This window comes from Pleuronectes platessa, chromosome 3 (assembly GCF_947347685.1).
Source record: "Pleuronectes platessa chromosome 3, fPlePla1.1, whole genome shotgun sequence".
NCBI lineage: Eukaryota > Metazoa > Chordata > Actinopteri > Pleuronectiformes > Pleuronectidae > Pleuronectes > Pleuronectes platessa.
In genome coordinates this window covers 2,618,934-2,634,154 of record NC_070628.1, presented here as the reverse complement: position 1 = coordinate 2,634,154, position 15,221 = coordinate 2,618,934, and the positions used below count along the sequence as shown (strand labels likewise).

The window sequence follows — 15,221 nt, the reverse complement described above, 5'->3', positions numbered from 1 at the left end:
CTGCTTTAAGATATACAGCTCAAATGAACTCAGTCAAGTCATTGAATCAAGGTCAGAATTGTGACATTTCCTCAAACCATGTAAACATTGATGTTTGGCAAAGGATCATCCTTCGCCAAAGGACACGATGTTTTCATAATTCCACTGTGCATTGTCCTATCACTACCAAACTTCTGTCACATGATAAGAGTACAAGCCTGAACAGCTCTATTTCTTATTATTATTCTTATTATTCTCCGAACAATGAATTGGCTTTTTGAGGGCTTCAACGTGCTCAAAAAGTTTTTAAACTTTCCAGTAAATTAGAGAGTGGTGAAAATTTACGTATTCTGGAGTATTTGGAAATGGGCGTGGCAAAATGGCTCAACAGCGCCCCCTGGAACCAGCCCCTAGGTTTCCACATAAGCGATTTTCACCAAAATCTAGACACTGGTGTAACGTGACTAATCATAGAAAAAAGTCTATTGGAGCATTATGAAAAATGCAACAGGAAGCCCGCCATTTTGGATTTAGTGGCCATTTTGGCCAAATTCCACATTTTTACTTTAATGTACTTGTCGTAGAGCTTTCATCAGATCAACTTAAAAATTAGATGGGTGTCATCACAACAAGATTGAGAAAAAAAATGATCAACGGAATTTTTTTCCGTCACTTCGTGTGACCGTGGCGTGAAGTCAAAATTTGGTTCCACGCCATCAAAACACGAGCATCTGTATCTCGAACATACATGGTCCAATCAAGTCCAAACTAGACATGTAGGACAAGAGTCCCGGCCTGAGGACATCTACACAGAAATAATGACTCAAAATCACAGCGCCCCCTGGTGGAACCAGGAAATGTCTTGTTTTTTGCTTGTCTTACACTTGGATGTATTCCTCCTCATCCACTGACCTCAACCATGTCAAACTGTACCAAATGGGTCTCAAGACATTGATAATGAAGGCATAAGATAACTGTGACTTTTCGTCAAATGCCATATTAATGGCGTGGCATCAAAGTTCATCACCTCGCCGTGAAACACGAAATTGCTGTAACTTCAGTGTTCATGGTTCTATCTCTCTCAAACTACATGTGTGTAACAACAGCCCCCCCCTGAAGATATTCATATGGTTTTAAGAAATGGGCGTGGCAAAAAAACTGACCAGCGCCCCCTATAGGGCAACCCCGGCACTACGATGGCCGACATTTATACAAATCTATCGGGACATGTGTCGTTTCATAACAAACAAAAAAATATCTTGGATAGGTATGCTTGACCAAACAGGGAGGCCGCCATTTTGGATTAAGTGGCCATTTTTTTTCCATATTCCACATTTTTACTTGATGCACTTGTCCAAGGGCTTTCTTCAGATTAACTTCAAATTAAGATCAGTGCCATCACAACAAGATGGAGATAAAAAGTGATTAAGAGATTGACCTTTCGTCACACCGTGTGACCGTGGCGTGGCGTCTTGAGTTTGATTAAACGCCATCAAAACACGAGGTTCTGTATCTCGGACATACATTGTCCAATCGAGTCCAAACTAGACACGTAAGACAAGGGTGCCAGCCTGATGACATCTACACAGAAATTATGACTTGAAATTACAGCGCCCCCTGGTGGCTACAGGAAGTGACATGTTTTATACTTTGATGAACTGCTCCTGGCTGATTTACAATATACAGCTCAAATCAGCTCAGTCAAGTCATTAGATCATGGTCAGAATTGTGACGTTTCCTCAAACCGTGTAAACATTGATGTGCGGCGAAGGATTTTCCTTCGCCAAAGGACACGATGTTATCATAACTCCACTGTGCATTGTCCTATCACTACAAAACTTCTGTCACATGGTCAGAGTCCAAGCCTGAACAGCTCTATGTGTCAATATTTCCTCAGTGTCATAGCGCCACCTACTGATTCGCCAGGAAACAGGAAGTACTTTGTTAATCCACTCTGCATTATCCAACCGGCTCCAAACTACTGACCTATGATCACAATCCTGAATAGAACAGCTCCATATATGAATATTAGTTCAGGATCATAGCGCCACCTATTGATCAGTGTGAAAATTAAGTTGCGGAAACATTGTCCAATTGAGACAAAATTTCTCACGCTACAGCAGAGCGCCTACTTGAACAGATCTATATGTCTGTGCGTAATAATAGTGATGGCGCCACCTACTGGCAAACCTACTGCCGCAGAGCGCAAAACGCATGCAACGTGGAGAAGTGCATGCTCGATCGATGATGTGCGCTTGGTCATCGATCGCTCTCTCCACCGACCGCAACAGGCTTCAACGTGCGGGTGCTCGGGCCCGCAAGTGCTACAACGTAGCCCTAGTTTTTGTTTGTTATTTGGGGTAAATTTATGCTGTACTGTAACTGTCCATCAAACTTAAATAGCAGGTTATGTGTTCTAATACAAGTTCATTCAAGGTAATCCCGGTGTTAATTCTTGTTATTGATATTCAAGTCCAGGGCTCCTGTTTACCTAGTATCTCTCATCCTGCTCCACATTTACACTCTTTCTAGTGTAACCAAGGGTCACACAAGCATTCATCCACCTCGTCTCTGCAGTGGGACCCGTAAGCAGCTCAACTCACGGGAAGAAGACAATAAATACATATGTGTGTGATGGAAGTCCCTTATGGATTCTGAATGGCTTTATTATGAAAAGGACGAACGAAAGACAGAACAAATATTGGAAGTGAGATTAAAATATAGTAAGAGCTTCAAAACAATAGGAAAAAATTAGCTTTCACATTTAATGTAAAAATAAAAATATATGAACAGAATAAAAAACACACTTTTAATGATCCCTGAAAGAAAAATCGGCTTTGTGGCAAAACTGTACATCACAAAGTTAGAAAAAAGGCTGTTGTCAGTGAACAACAAATGAAATAAAAAAGACTATAAATATGAATAATGTGAAGAAAAGTATAATTCACATCAGTCTCCTAAAGGTGCAGCAAACCAAATTATAATATTACTAAAATTTCCAAAACAAATATATTAAATCAATAATCTTAATGAAGAATAAGTAATAATAATATATTATCTTTCTGTATGACTTATGAACCTGGATCACAGCAGTACAACATTATTCTGTTCGTTAACAACATTCAAGCTTAACACCCTAAAGGCCAATGTATGCTTCTCCGTTTTGACGGACACGGACAGATAGGACCGCCCTCTCCAACGTGGAACGCCCTCTCCGGGCCTCTCCGAGGCTCCTCGGAGAGCTTTTCGTGCAGCTCTCATTTTTCTAACTACACGTCAAAATGGCGGAGAGCCCACGGATAGCCCTTGGCTGTGATTGGTCCGCTAACGCCAGCATTTCGGAACCTCAGACTTCCTGTTCCATTCCCTACATCACAATAAACCAAAATCACAACTACAACTCTATGATTAATGTGACAAGTGTGTTAAGCCAGCGGCGTTGTCCGGCTGACGGTGGCTGGTTAGAGCACTTACAGCATGTGTGTACGGTCACATACGGTTATAACGAACTTTCATAACGGGGCTAGCGGGCTAGCCACCATGCTAACTGCGGTGGGAGCAGCGCAAAAACCCGCTGACTTTAATCCCACGGCTCTCATGACACTGTTTCTCAAACACCGTCAGGTTAGAAGCAAACACTTGGTAGTAGCTAGTATCGGGTGTCCGTGCTGACTGTGTGTGGAAGCTGGGGGGAAGCTAGCTGCCTCCGTGTAGCTTCAAGCTGTTGCAGCTGTTGAATTAGCAACGCAGTTTGGAAACAAGACCGGGGAACCGCTGCGTTAAGACACGATAGCATAAGCATTATGACCCGCTGGGTGTCACTTTATTCAGCAAAAATCATCAACATCCTTTTTCTGTTAGTTGCCATCGTTCACTGTGTGTGAGGAGCCGGGAGGACGTAAATAAACCAGCGTGGACTTCTTCTTACCTTAAGAGAGTGTGTGAACATGGTGGATTAAAACACACCTAACTCCTTCTTCTTCACGTGTTTAACACGTGATGTGAGAAATACCACAAAACACTAAAGTGAAATCAATGGGCCTGATGCAAACTTTGAACAGTCACCAGAGGCAACACAGCTCATCTGGTGTCAGCAGTTCACTTTGTGTTAACGTCACATTCAAGGCGTTCATCACGTGAGTAGCAGCTCACATCCACATGAGACGTGCTCCCTCCAGTCCTCAGAGGAAATGAGTACAACTCCTGATCGGCTGATGATGGAAACAATGGAAACAATAGTGTAGAAACAGAAAGAAGAGAAAAGGACAGAATCCTCTCTGTGGTTTTATCAGTAACACTACCATCTAGTGGCAGCAGTGTCACACTACAACTAACTAATAATGCTTGTTTTGATAATTTTATGATCAGAAAAAAATTCATTGCAAGTTTACGGTTTGTCGACCGTCTGACACACACTGCAGATATTTTCATGTTTAAAGCTGCAAGTTATAAAATGTTTGATATTTCTAATTCAGGCTAAATGTTGTGTTTTTAACAACTTTTACAAGTTGCTGATATATTTCAGATAAAAGTCGAGTCAGTGAAGTCGCTTGGATTCATCCTCGGGGCAATTTATCCATTAGCTGTCAAGACAAGTCACTTAAAAATGAACATTCACATCAACAATGATGCTGGAGTCTGTCACCAAAGAAGGATTCATCCTGTGGGGACCATGAACAGTTGAATGAAATTCTATTCAAATTCATCCAGCAGCTGTTGAGATATTTCCATCGGGACTCAGGTGATTTCCAGACGTTGGTCTAAACAGCAGGTTTTTTGACTGTGCTGTACAATGCAGCTGGATCCTCTCCAGTGTCCTGACCTCTGGTTCTGAAAGGAGTTAAACCAAATGAATGATCAGGAGGTCATGGAGACGTAGCATGAAAGGAGACATATTGAGTTTCAAAGTTCTGCAAAGTTAAAAAGCCCAAAGTCTGAGCTCCTCTCCTGGTAAAACGAGCTCCTCTGCCCCAGAGAAAACATGAAGCTCCTGAAACACCTCACCAGTAGTCCCGCCCATACCTCTGCATCACCGGCAGAAGCGAGGGCTGTAGCAAACGTAGCATTAGCAGTATTAAAACGTAAACAGATGTGTTACGAAGTGGTTCATCAATGTTTGCTTTAGAATCCATTGTGTCACTGCCTTTTTAAAACAGTGGCTGCTGATTGGAGAACACCTCTGACACACCCACCAGACGAGAGCCCGCTGCACACGGGTTCAAACAAACATGTTGTTCACCATAGAAACGCTAGTTAAACTGTAAGAAATTATTTGAGATTGAATGTGTCCCTCGTAAAGTGAGAGTGGAGGATTTCCTACATGCACAGGAAGTGGTTAACCAATCACAACAGAGTGGGCCGGGTGACCAATCAGAGCAGACTGGGCATTATCAGGAAAAAGGGGGGGCTTAAAGAGACAGGAGCTATAACCAAGTGTTTGAGACAGAGGCTGAAAAGAGGAGCTGCAGCAATAGACAGTCTGAGGAAAGTGATGTTTTCTGAACATTAAACATTTTAAAGTCACAACATTAATTAAAATGATCAAACTGAATATGAGCAGAATATGGCTCCTTTAACAAATACACATGTTTAAACAAAGAAGAAAATGAAAGTGTAAAAACAAATGACTTCTATAGGATACATCTCTGTTTATTGTGTTTTGTGGTGTTAGTGAGGATAATGGTCCTGAATGAAGAGCTGCTCACCTCGGGGCAGATCTGTTAAACTTGACAGAAGCGTACGCAACCTCCTCCGCCTCCTTGTGTTCGCTGGGTTCAGCTGATCTGACGTTGGAGTAGACGGGATCCGTCTCACTCTTCATGAAGTGGACACTGGCATAGTGAAGGTCACAGTTTTCCTCAGACTGATTGGGTAGACGCTGTAAACACAAATTTGCTTTTTAATCGTGAACATGTGGCAGAATGCACAACGTTAGAGTCCAACTATAGCAGCTATTGATTTATTTCAAGCTCCTCCTTCTACACCAGAAGTGTTTCAAGGACAGGAAACATGTGGTTCTACTAAAAAACAATTGGAGGGAAGGTCTTCAGTATGAATTCCAAACACTAAAACTACACAGTTCTCACTTAGTGTGTCTATGAGCCACTTGTGTGTGCGCTTTCACATCGGTTGTGTCCAGATAAGAATACATCAGGGAGCTGGATGTTCATGTACTGAAGCCAAGTTTGGTAGAAATGAGTTGTGTAACATCATTTAGTAAGAGGTCGAGCTACACAATATAATCCCTATACCCCAAAACTATCTGTTAGCAAATCGTTGATAAAATCTCTTTGAGCACTATATTTTGTGTGTATAGTGTGTATCATTTAACTGTAACACTTTAACACAATTGCACATCGAAAGACTCAGAGGCACTTAAAAAAATAAAAGTCAGGCTCACAGAAACTTGAAGGAGCAAGAAGGATGGGGGATAGGCCACACCCCCTAACTCCCTTGTTTCTCTCAGTCTTGTTCCGACCAGCAACGAGTACACAACTCTCAGTCTCGCCGATGCACCGTGCCCTACTCACCGACACACAATGCCACACAACACTATCTCTCCAAACTTCACGTCAAAGGGCAACATACTCACTAAATACAGATATGAAAGAACACAACTGCTGCATCCACACGCAGCCAACACTGACTTTATTTGTTCCAACGACACACTCTACAAACAGCAGTCTCACACACACTTAGTCTCTGACAGAACGATGCACAATCAACGTGTTACACAACCACACCCAATGGTGATCTGCTCCACATCACAGTGCTCCACACTAAAGATATCTGAACCAATCAATACAATCTTTCACTAACTTCCATAATATTTAAAGCAGCACAAGTTACAAATCAACAAACTGAGAATTACAACACTCAGCAATTTGCTTCAATGGATAGATTACCAGAAGGAAATTCAAACACCAGATGATTGTTTTTACAATTTTGACTGTGATTTTAATAACGAGTTTTTAATCTTCACATGACAGAGAAAAGGGTTTGACGTGAGAAATAGTGTCGTTTGAAAGGATTGAAGCTGAACTGTGTGTCTCACCTGCTCACTGTGGTCAAGTCTGTCCCCAGGATCAGCAGATTGATGAGAGTTTCTCTTTTTTCTGATCAATTGATAACAAACAATATACATAATAATTGAGTTGATTCAATTTAACAGGACAGATTTTCAGGAATTCATCGTACAAAGATTTAGTGGAACAGATTTTCTCACCTGATCAGTAGGAACACGGAGAGGAGAGTCACAGTGAGGAAAACTGCAGCAGCTGATCCAATGAGTGCTGATCTCCATGCTGCAGATAAAACTATGATGAAATAACTTTCACTTTATTAGTTCACGAATCACAATACTTAAAGGTGCATGATGAAACATTTACAAAAACAACTTTTGTTATGTTTACTAAACCTGTCTCGATGTTCTGACTGAATATAAAGACAGTTTCTATTTTAATAAAACAAGTGAAGAATTCTCAGAGAGGCCTGTTTGTGGGTGTGTCTCTTAAACTCTTTATGATCCACTGCTCCCCCTGCTGGGAGGTGTATGTGTGACGTGTGCACAGGAGCAGGGTTTTGTTTTCACCACAGTCTGTCCGCTGAGAGCTGTTTGCTCGTCATGTGAATGTGCACAGTGAAGGAAATATCTTTCAAGTTTACTGAGGATGGAGAAAGCTTTGTGGATGTTTTTACTGACGCTGGGTGGATTCCTCTTTGTGCTGCTGATGGTCTGACTGTGAATATTTATGGGGCAGAAGTCAAACGACCCATATCTGCACATTTAAAATGTAAAGGACAAAGAATGGCACAATCCACAGCTCCAGAACCTTTAAGGTGTTAGGACTTCACATGACTCACCTGCTCCAACAGTCAGATGTAAGGTGGCCTTACTACGTCCGTGTGTGTTCTGGGCCTCACACTGATACTTTCCACCATGTTCAGCTGTGATATCAGTGATGGTGAAGATTTGTCCTGATGCTGTTGGTGAGTCCTCGTCCTCCTTGTACCAGGTGTAGTGAGCTGCTGGGTTAGCATCACTGCTGCAGGTCAGAGTCACTGAGCTGCCCTCCATGATCTCACCAAAGGGACTCACTGACACAGAGGGAGGCTTTGGAGCGTCTGATGTCAAACATGCAAGATCATGAATTCAACTCAGAAATATTCATTAACCAAAGTGAAGAACTTTTCAATCTCTGGTTTTGATAAGTGCTTCTTAAATATAGATGATCATTATTAACCCGGGGCGCCAGCACAGACAGAAGCAGGTACTGAGGGTTTTATTTTCAGCCCGTTTGTGTGAATGTACAAAATAACTCAACACATGAACCAAACTTACTGAATTTTACAGTGAATATTGACTTTTCAGCTGATTGGTCAAAGGTCAGAGGTCAAGATGAGCAAAGATTTGATTCAAAAGACAAATTTTCCAAGATATTTAGTCAAACAGCAGAGAGAATGAATAATATACTGATCAGAACATTATTCCCCATCATATAACGATAGATGACTTATAAGTAATGTCACAAAGAAGTTAGAGATTTACATCATGCATCCTTAAAACTGCCTTCTGCTGTATTCCTGCCTCTAATAGGACTATAGAGACGACCTGAAGCTTATATACACTGAAAAATAATCTATGATCATATGATGGGAATGTCGTCACTATGAGTTTAGAAAATGACGTCATACAGTGTTGCTATGCATCAACAGATGTTTTCACCTCAGTCTGTTTGTTTGTTGGTTGTTGATTTTAAGCAAGATTACACAAAAACTACTGAGTCAATTATCATGAAACTTGGAGGTAGGATGAGGAACGGGTCAGAGAAGAACTCAGTAAAGTTTGGTGTGAATCCAGATAAGGGGGCGGACCCAGGAACCTTCTGTAAGGTTGTGAGACAGTGCTGGGTTTCATGGACATGTGGATGTTTTCTACTCACACTGGACGTCTAAGTGTAGAGACGTGGAGTTGATCCGTCCGTACTGATTCTCAGACTTGCAGGAGTAGACCCCGCTGTCCCCAGAGCTGATGGAGGAGAGACGATAAACACCCTCTGGTCCATGAAGCAGAGTTCGGTTCTTCTTGTACCAGGTGTAGTTAGCTGCTGGGTTAGCATCACTGCTGCAGGTCAGAGTCACTGAGCTGCCCTCCATGATCTCACCAGAGGGACTCACTGACACAGAGGGAAGCTTCGGAGCGTCTGTGTGAAAACAGAATGATGATAACAGATGACAGACATTGTGTTTAACATTTGGGGACATATATGATACGATGTGTTACAGTCAAAGGTGTTCAGGTGAGTGGAGTCACTGAGTTACAACAGCAAAGTTATTAAACTGCAACAGGTAAATGTTCTTGTTGTTAAGTGAGAGTTTTTGTTTTTTTCAATGATTTCCTGTTGCACTACTGTTTCCAGACTCCCCTGAATGTCCACAGATTTCCAAACCATTGTCAAGTTTTTAAAATTGACTTAAACGTGACATATTAGGACCCTTTACAACAATTAGACAGAGTTTCTTTCTCTTAAAACAAGTGAAGAGTTCTGTTCAGAGTGGCCTGTTTGTGGTTGTGTCTCTTAAAATGTTAATGATCCACTGCTCCCCCTGCTGGGAGGTGTATGTGTGACGTGTGCATAGGAGCAGGGTTTTGTTTTCACCACAGTCTGTCTGCTGAGAGCTGTTTGCTCATCATGTGAATGTGCACAGTGAAGGAAATATCTTTCACGTTTACTGAGGATGGTGAAAACTTTATGGATGTTTTTACTGACGCTGGGTGGATTCCTGTTTGTGCTGCTGATGATCTGACTGTGAATATTTATGGGGCAGAAGTCAAACGACCAATATCTGCACATTTAAAAGGTAAAGGACAAAGAATGGTACAGATTCAATATCTCTTCTCTTAATAACCTGTGTTTCACTCACATGTCACAGTAATAGAGATGTTTGCTGAACTCCTTCCCAGCTCATTCTCAGCTGTGCAGTAATACTCTCCAGAGTCTGACGACCGGATGGAGCTGAGGACAAATTGTGTCTCTTCACTGAGACGTTGAACTTGTTTATCTCCTCTTCTCCTGTACCAGGTGTATTTAGCTGCTGGGTTAGCATCACTGCTGCAGGTCAGAGTCACTGAGCTGCCCTCCATGATCTCACCAGAGGGACTCACTGACACAGAGGGAGGCTTTGGAGCGTCTGAAGGATAGTTTATATTAACACACAGGATGAGAATACATCAAAACACTGTCTGTATTATTTGTTAAAGTTTAAATTTAAATTATTTCCCCATTATTGTAGCTTCATGAGGAGGAGTAAACTCACACACTGTAGGAGAAGGGAAACGCTCCTGTCCTTCTATAGCACAGTGATAGCTGTCTTCAGCATTAAAGTGTCGGAGGTGAAAGTATTTTTTTCGTCCAACAGGTTTATTGTTATTGTACCAAACGTAGGAAAGATGATCAGGGAGCTGACACCTGCTGTGACAGGTCAGCTCTGTCCAGGTAGAAGATGGATTGGCTGTTGATCTCCTCACATGTACCTGGAGCTGAGGGTCTGTGAACAAACATGTGATTTTATTTCAACATACACACTAACATTTCAAACTGACTCTAATGTAAATGTTACCTGTGAGATTCAGTGTGACTCCAGGAAAACCAGTAAAACTCCCAGAAAGTTGGTTTGTTGTGAACCTGAACTTGTACACAGCTGAGTCGCTCACTCTCAGGTTAGAGATTCTCAGAGTGCACTTGTTGTTTCCACAGAGATTCTCCACACGACCTGAATACTCCGGATCAGTCCTTAGATCAGCGTGAATCCCATTACTCTCTTTAATGAACCAGAACTTTTCCTGAACTGTAGTATCATGGTTATTCAACCTGGATGGGTATGTGTAGGTACAGTTAATGTCCACTGTTGATCCTCTGAAGGCACAGATCTCAGTAGAAGTGTAACTCACACCCCAGCCATTCTGACTCCTCACCACTGTAACACAGAGCACATCAGAGAATCAGAAGATAAACTTATACATTTATAAAACTAACTCCATGTATTTTTTCTGGTGAATCACCAGTTGGCAGGTTTTCATTTTAAGATGATGACGATGCCAAGATGAGGAAACTTTCAGTTCACATAAAACACAGTGAAGTTTCCTTTAGACTTCAGTGTGAGGGAGAAACACACTGTTGGAGGTGAGGAACATGAGGGACCTTGTATAAGTTGCTCTTATAATGGAGCAAACTGGCCAATATGGAGGAAATGATCTGTGTCTTTTATGCAGAGTCGACCAAAGATGGACGACACGTCTCCACTTCCTCCCACTCTCCAGAAATGAAGCCAAATATCCTGGATACCAACGCTGCCATCTTTCACATTTGGAACCACAGTCTGCACAGTAGTGATCCGGAGATGGAGCCACAGTATCAAGGTCCCGCCCATACATGAGCTCGACCAATCCTGAGTCAGCGTCAGCTGTCAATCATGAAGTTTAATCTAATTTAAATTTGATCAAATAACTAATTAAAACCAACTGATGAGAAACATGAACAATAGAGTGTGATAAGAACGACCTAAAATGACAGAAACCATCTTTGAGAAAGATGTCTTTGACTTTTTAGATTGGTCCATGTCCTTCCCACTAACATGGAGGAGACAGGATGTATGTTCTATACTGCAGCCAGCCACCAGGGGGAGATCAAGATGCTTTGGCTTCACTTCTGGGGAGCAGTAATGTCTTCAGTCTTTATTTACACTAGTTGAATACTTGTACTAGTACTACACTAGTTTGTCAGTACTGACAGTAGTAGCCCAAGAGTTCAATGTGCCCATGCAGAAAAAAGTATTAAAAGTCACATGAAGTTATGGTACAATGCATTATCTCAAATACTCCAGCAGATGGTGCTGCTAGTGAAATACTGTAGATTAAACTCACACATTGACGGAGAGCGGAAATCCTCGTGTCCTTTAACAGCACAGGAAACTCTGGTTGTAGGATAAAAATGACCTGAATAAGATTCTCCTTCATTCATCTTCTGTTGATTCTTGTACCAGACGTAGTTCAGATGATCAGGAAGACGACAACTGCTCTGACACCTGAGCTCTGCCCAGTTATAAGTGTCATACTTCACTGATCTGCTCACCTGCACATGCAAATCTGTGTGTGAGAATAAGGAATTCATTTTAGTCCAAACTGACAACACACACACACATGCATATAAAAGTGCACAGACACACTCAAGTGAACAAAACAAGATGTAGGAAATAAATGAATGAATGTTCAGATGTAAATGTTACCTGTGACAGACAGAGTGACTCCAGCTGAACCAGTAAAACTCCCAGTAGGTTGGTTTGTTGTGAACCTGAACTTGTACACAGCTGAGTCGCTCTCTCTCAGGTTAGAGATTCTCAGAGTGCACTTGTTGTTTCCACAGAGATTCTCCACACGACCTGAATACTCCGGATCAGTACTTAGATCAACATGAATCCCATTACTCTCTTTAATGAACCAGAAAGTTTCCTGAACTGTAGTATCATGGTTATTAAATGTGGATGGGTATGTGTAGGTACAGGTAATGTCCACTGTTGATCCTCTGACGGCACAGATCTCAGTAGAAGTGTAACTCACATCCCAGCCATTCTCACACTGTACCACTGTAACACAGAGAATCAGATTCATAACACACCAGAGAACACTTAGTTTACTTTTTACTTTCTGTAGAAAAGAAACACATTTCCATGAGCAGCATTCCATAGCATTTCAACTAATGACTCCACACACTGATGACAAGTCATCAAGAGGAGAGGAACTCAGTCATGATGATAATAATCATAGTCATATTCATAATAAGAATAACATGTTTCAGATGAAATACTGATGATAATTCCTTCATATATTTTTTTTCTGCATCACTTTACAGGTGGTGATCTGAAAATGAATGAATGCTTCATTTATATTTTTACTTTCTTTCTCAAACTCACTTCAGGTGAATCAGAAGTCAGAGTGTAAAATAGAGTGACAACATGAATGTAGAGGTACAGTACCTGTCACAGTGAGAAGAAGGACAACAAATCCACTGGCTGCTGCAGTTACACTCATAGTAGCTGCTGCTCTCGTCTGTGACTTCAAACAAGAAAAACGTCCACAGATGAATAATGTGCACAAGATGAAACTCAGTTACATCACAGACACGTCTACCTACAACACAGAAGAGTCTGAGAATAAAGACAGATTCTGTAAGAAAGAGATAAATTTAAACTGTTAAACACACCCACCTTCCTTCCTCTTTCCACTTACATGCTTGCTGAGCCTGATGAAGGTAGATTAAACCTAAAACAAAGAGGGAACTTGTGGTTTGTACTCCTCATTTTACAGTGTTTCAGAAAAAAAATTTAGTGTCTGTTCCCACCAAACCTGAATCATTCTCAACTCAGGTTGTAAGCAGTGTTCATCACCCCCCCCCCCCCCCCCCCCCCCCCCCAAACTTCACAATAACTCAAGGTAATTTAAGAGAAATGCAGGAAAACCTCAAACATTAAGAAGCTGGAACCATGAGAAAGACTGGAACAATTATTCAAACACTTTTCATACAAACACGATATAACACAAAGTGCTTTCCTGTAAATGTAGATGTACCTGACACAGAAAGAAGGAAGATGACAAAGCAACTCGCTGCTTCTCTCAAACTAATCTTTGCCTCTCACGTCTCTGTGATGAAGCCTCATCAGCAGCTAGATTCCACTCTTGAGAAGTGATGTTTGTCAGCCAGACACGATGAGAGATAGAAATAGATCAGTTGAGACCTTGGCTTCCTTCCTCTTTACATCATTAACATGCATGAACGGACCAACACCAGTAAATCCCCTCGTTATTCAGAAATGATGCCTGAACTTATTAAAACATATTTCATGCATCTAACACCTTATTTACTTTCAAAAAACATGTTGAATTATTCTTTCTTTCAACTTCATGTTAGAAGTTAGTTCCTGTTTATTTACAGCTGCCAGTCCAGATGAAGACTGGGTCATAAAAACACATTGTACAAGGTCATAATTGTGCAAACTTACATTACTTTAGTGTTCTTTACTCATTTCTCACAAGATCTTGTTTTGTCTGATACACGTGTAAAACTGTTTACTTGTGTAATCTGGACTTCATGAGCTCATGCACAGGTGCACGTGAGCAGTAGAGCGACACAGGAACCATCGACTGTTGGGTCAGATGGGCGGAGCCTCCCACTGTGCTCTGGTTGTGCGTTAACGTGCAGGCGGAATAATCTGAAGAATTAGTTCCCGACTGTGAAATTCACCTGAACTCCACCTTAACTCTGGAGCTGATTGTTCTTTTTAGTCTGATTCTACATTAAAGCACAAGCAGAACGTGGAGAGAGATTGTTTTTGTTTAGAAACACAGTTATATGGTTGTAGCCAGAGTAAACACAACTATTCAGTTAAATCAGACCAGCTGGTTTTACTTTGAGAGTTAACTTCACCTGCCATTTTTTAAGTTGGAACAATCTGACAAAATAAAGTAAATACAGTTTTTAAATTAATATAACGCAGCTTCATTCACTTCTGATTTCAAGCTCAGAGTTTTCTTCATCCTGGATCGAAAAAAAATTGTCATTTGAGAAAATGAACTTCATAACACTGAAACTAGTGTTTGAAGACATTTTAAGAAGAAAGTAAAAGAGCAGAGGGTGAACTGATGGATTTATATTGTTTTACCTCGTCCACAGAGTCCAGACCAGCACTGGAACCAGCACGACCACCAGAGTCAGCCTGATGATAATCATGATTATCACTGACTTCACTAGACAACAGACAGGAGACATTAGCAGTGTGGTTAGACTGATGACTCAGTTTGCCAGGTGATGCTGTTGGTCAGTCAGTATTGTTCATGTGCAATATGATGGACTTGATATACAACTGGGACACATCTGGAAATCCTGAGTATTGATGGTTCAAGGTTCTGGGGCAATTAAAAGGGGGGGGGGGGGGGGGGGGGGTGAAGGCTGTAAAAGTCAGAGTGCTAAAATCACCTGCTCCAACAGTCAGATGTAAGGTGGTGTTACTACGTCCGTGTGTGTTCTGGGCCTCACACTGATACTTTCCACCATGTTCAGCTGTGATATTAGTGATGGTGAAGATTTGTCCTGATGCTGTTGGTGAGTCCTCGTCCTCCTTGTACCAGGTGTAGTTAGCTGCTGGGTTAGCATCACTGCTGCAGGTCAGAGTCACTGAGCTGCCCTCCA

The 15,221-nt window shown here is 41.5% G+C and overlaps 1 protein-coding gene and 1 long non-coding RNA gene across 2 annotated transcripts; both read right to left on the bottom strand.

Annotated features, from left to right (window-relative positions):
• Positions 1-2,609: 2,609 nt before the first annotated feature.
• On the bottom strand, positions 2,610-7,101 carry LOC128436962 (uncharacterized). Its single transcript, XR_008338140.1, has 3 exons — positions 7,034-7,101; positions 5,685-5,857; positions 2,610-4,809 (listed from the first exon to the last, which is right to left on the bottom strand). It is a non-coding gene; the product is annotated as an uncharacterized LOC128436962 (long non-coding RNA).
• Positions 7,102-7,200: 99 nt separating this feature from the next.
• LOC128437512 (basement membrane-specific heparan sulfate proteoglycan core protein) lies at positions 7,201-13,772 on the bottom strand. Its single transcript, XM_053419696.1, has 11 exons — positions 13,604-13,772; positions 13,243-13,297; positions 13,012-13,090; positions 12,265-12,621; positions 11,903-12,124; positions 10,600-10,956; positions 10,297-10,527; positions 9,904-10,170; positions 8,922-9,182; positions 7,843-8,103; positions 7,201-7,283 (listed from the first exon to the last, which is right to left on the bottom strand). The coding sequence occupies exons 3-11, from the start codon at positions 13,064-13,066 to the stop codon at positions 7,201-7,203; spliced, it is 2,094 nt and encodes a 697-aa protein (XP_053275671.1). The 5' UTR covers positions 13,067-13,090; positions 13,243-13,297; positions 13,604-13,772.
• Between the last annotated feature and the right edge of the window lie 1,449 nt (positions 13,773-15,221).

What these genes read in the sequence shown, in the direction of transcription:
- LOC128437512 (XM_053419696.1), bottom strand. Translation starts at nt 13,066, where the DNA reads ATGAGTGTAACTGCAGCAGCCAGTGGATTTGTTGTCCTTCTTCTCACT. An exon ending in CATCTCTATTACTGTGACAT is followed by an intron (nt 9,183 to 9,903) that starts GTGAGTGAAACA and finishes GTTTTCACACAG; the next exon opens with ACGCTCCGAAGCTTCCCTCT. An exon ending in TCTACACTTAGACGTCCAGT is followed by an intron (nt 8,104 to 8,921) that starts GTGAGTAGAAAA and finishes GTTTGACATCAG; the next exon opens with ACGCTCCAAAGCCTCCCTCT.